Source organism: Coffea arabica, chromosome 6e, assembly GCF_036785885.1.
Source record: "Coffea arabica cultivar ET-39 chromosome 6e, Coffea Arabica ET-39 HiFi, whole genome shotgun sequence".
Taxonomy (NCBI): domain Eukaryota; kingdom Viridiplantae; phylum Streptophyta; class Magnoliopsida; order Gentianales; family Rubiaceae; genus Coffea; species Coffea arabica.
The window spans coordinates 54,690,496-54,692,196 of record NC_092321.1 but is presented as its reverse complement, the minus strand read 5'-3'; the positions used below and the strand labels follow the sequence as shown (position 1 = coordinate 54,692,196).

At 36.2% G+C, this 1,701-nt stretch overlaps 1 protein-coding gene across 1 annotated transcript; it reads left to right on the top strand.

Annotated features, from left to right (window-relative positions):
* Positions 1-732: 732 nt before the first annotated feature.
* Positions 733-1,092, top strand: LOC113696798 (uncharacterized). The gene has a single exon (XM_027216182.1). The coding sequence runs from the start codon at positions 733-735 to the stop codon at positions 1,090-1,092; it is 360 nt and encodes a 119-aa protein (XP_027071983.1).
* Positions 1,093-1,701: the final 609 nt, after the last annotated feature.

Below are 1,701 nucleotides of genomic sequence, written 5' to 3'. Positions count from 1 at the left end.
AATTCAAGTTCAAGGTGAGTTGTTAAAGTTGATGTGAAACGCATCTAGGAATCACCAAAAGTTGTTTTTTGAATTCTCTATGCAAGCTTGCTCATTTCCACCCGGATTTCTTGCAGCTAAATTGGTCAAAAAACTTGTGTGAATAGAGCACAAGTTGCAGAGTAAGTTGCACTGCCAGAATTGGGATCTAAGGGTAGGATCCGAGGTTGAATTGGTCAAGGTATTCCTCGGATCTCATTTTTCTTCATTTTTTATTTTCATTACATAGCAGGATACGAGGTCTCTCTCATAGGGATCCGAGTTCGGATCCTTGCCCTCGGATCTATTTTTCTAGTTTCTCAGACAAGGTCTCGGAAATAAGGGTAGTGGGATGAATCCGAACTCAGATCCAGCTCCCCTGTTTTCAGATTCAATTTTCTTCCTTTTTTGCACGATTTTCTCTTCTTGTTTCACTTATCCTTCAAGAAATACATTGCATCTTCTTCAACTCAAACGAGTGTTCATGCACCAATAACCTACAAACACCACACATTTATGTATCAATCCACTCATTTTGCATGTTTAATTCACTAAACGACACTTGAAGAAATTTTTACCAAAAAGGGTTTAAAAATGGCTATGAACCCCTAAAAACATGCCAAAAGTTTGCATGTAACCATATGAAACACATATGAAATATTCACTTATTAGTGGCAGATAGATTTAAGTGAGTGAAAACGGGGACAATTTACAATGGCCAAAGAACTTTTTAACTATAGACATTCATCACTGCGTAACATCATCGAAAGGACATTCAGAGTTTTAAAAAGAAGGTTCGCAATTTTAAGGGAAGCAGTACTGAACTACACGATGACTGCCCAAGTTAATATCGTGATTGCATATTGTGCCGTTCATAATTTCATATTCGATGAACATCCAGACAATACACATTTTGTGAATCCCGATGAAGCGGGACCGGATGTCAATGGTGCAATCCTGCCATATCCGGATATACAACCATTACATGCAGATCCACAAGCTATTCAAGAATGGTGGACAATGCGTGATGCACTAGCGGAGGGCATGTTTGCTATCTACAGACGACATAACTGATTCAATGATTGACCTGAATTTAAACTCTCATCAAGTTGGGAAATTCCTAATCTAGAACTTTGGTTTGTGATATTTCTTCTTGTTACTCTGTGCCTTCTCCACTTTGGTGGTTGATGTGCTCGCTACGTGGTTACATATAAAATGATAAATCAGAGAGCAAGATTGGAGTTTTTTTTTTAAATAAATGTACGTTCTTATCTAATAGTACTCCTATGGAAACAGTCTGCAGAATCCGTAAATAAGTCATTTGACTGTGTGTTGTGGTTATTAGGTTGCTTTCTTTGTGTGGGACCTATATGTTCCCTTGAAGTATTAATCAAACCTATTATTGTGTGGGGCCCAATTGTTGTTATTTTTTTAATCAAATAAATTGGTATTCATGTTGTTGCAATCCAAACGGTTCATATACCCTAAAAGTTATTTTATCCAAGATTATTCAACCAAAATTTTGTTGATCAATAATTGCGGGTTGCAAGTTTATTTTCCAAGATATTACTCAAATAAAACCTATTCAAACGCATCCTATGTGTTTTTAGAGTGAGAAAATAATATTATTTATGTCTTTGAAATTGGATTTATATACTACTCTTAGCTTAGTGCATATACTAT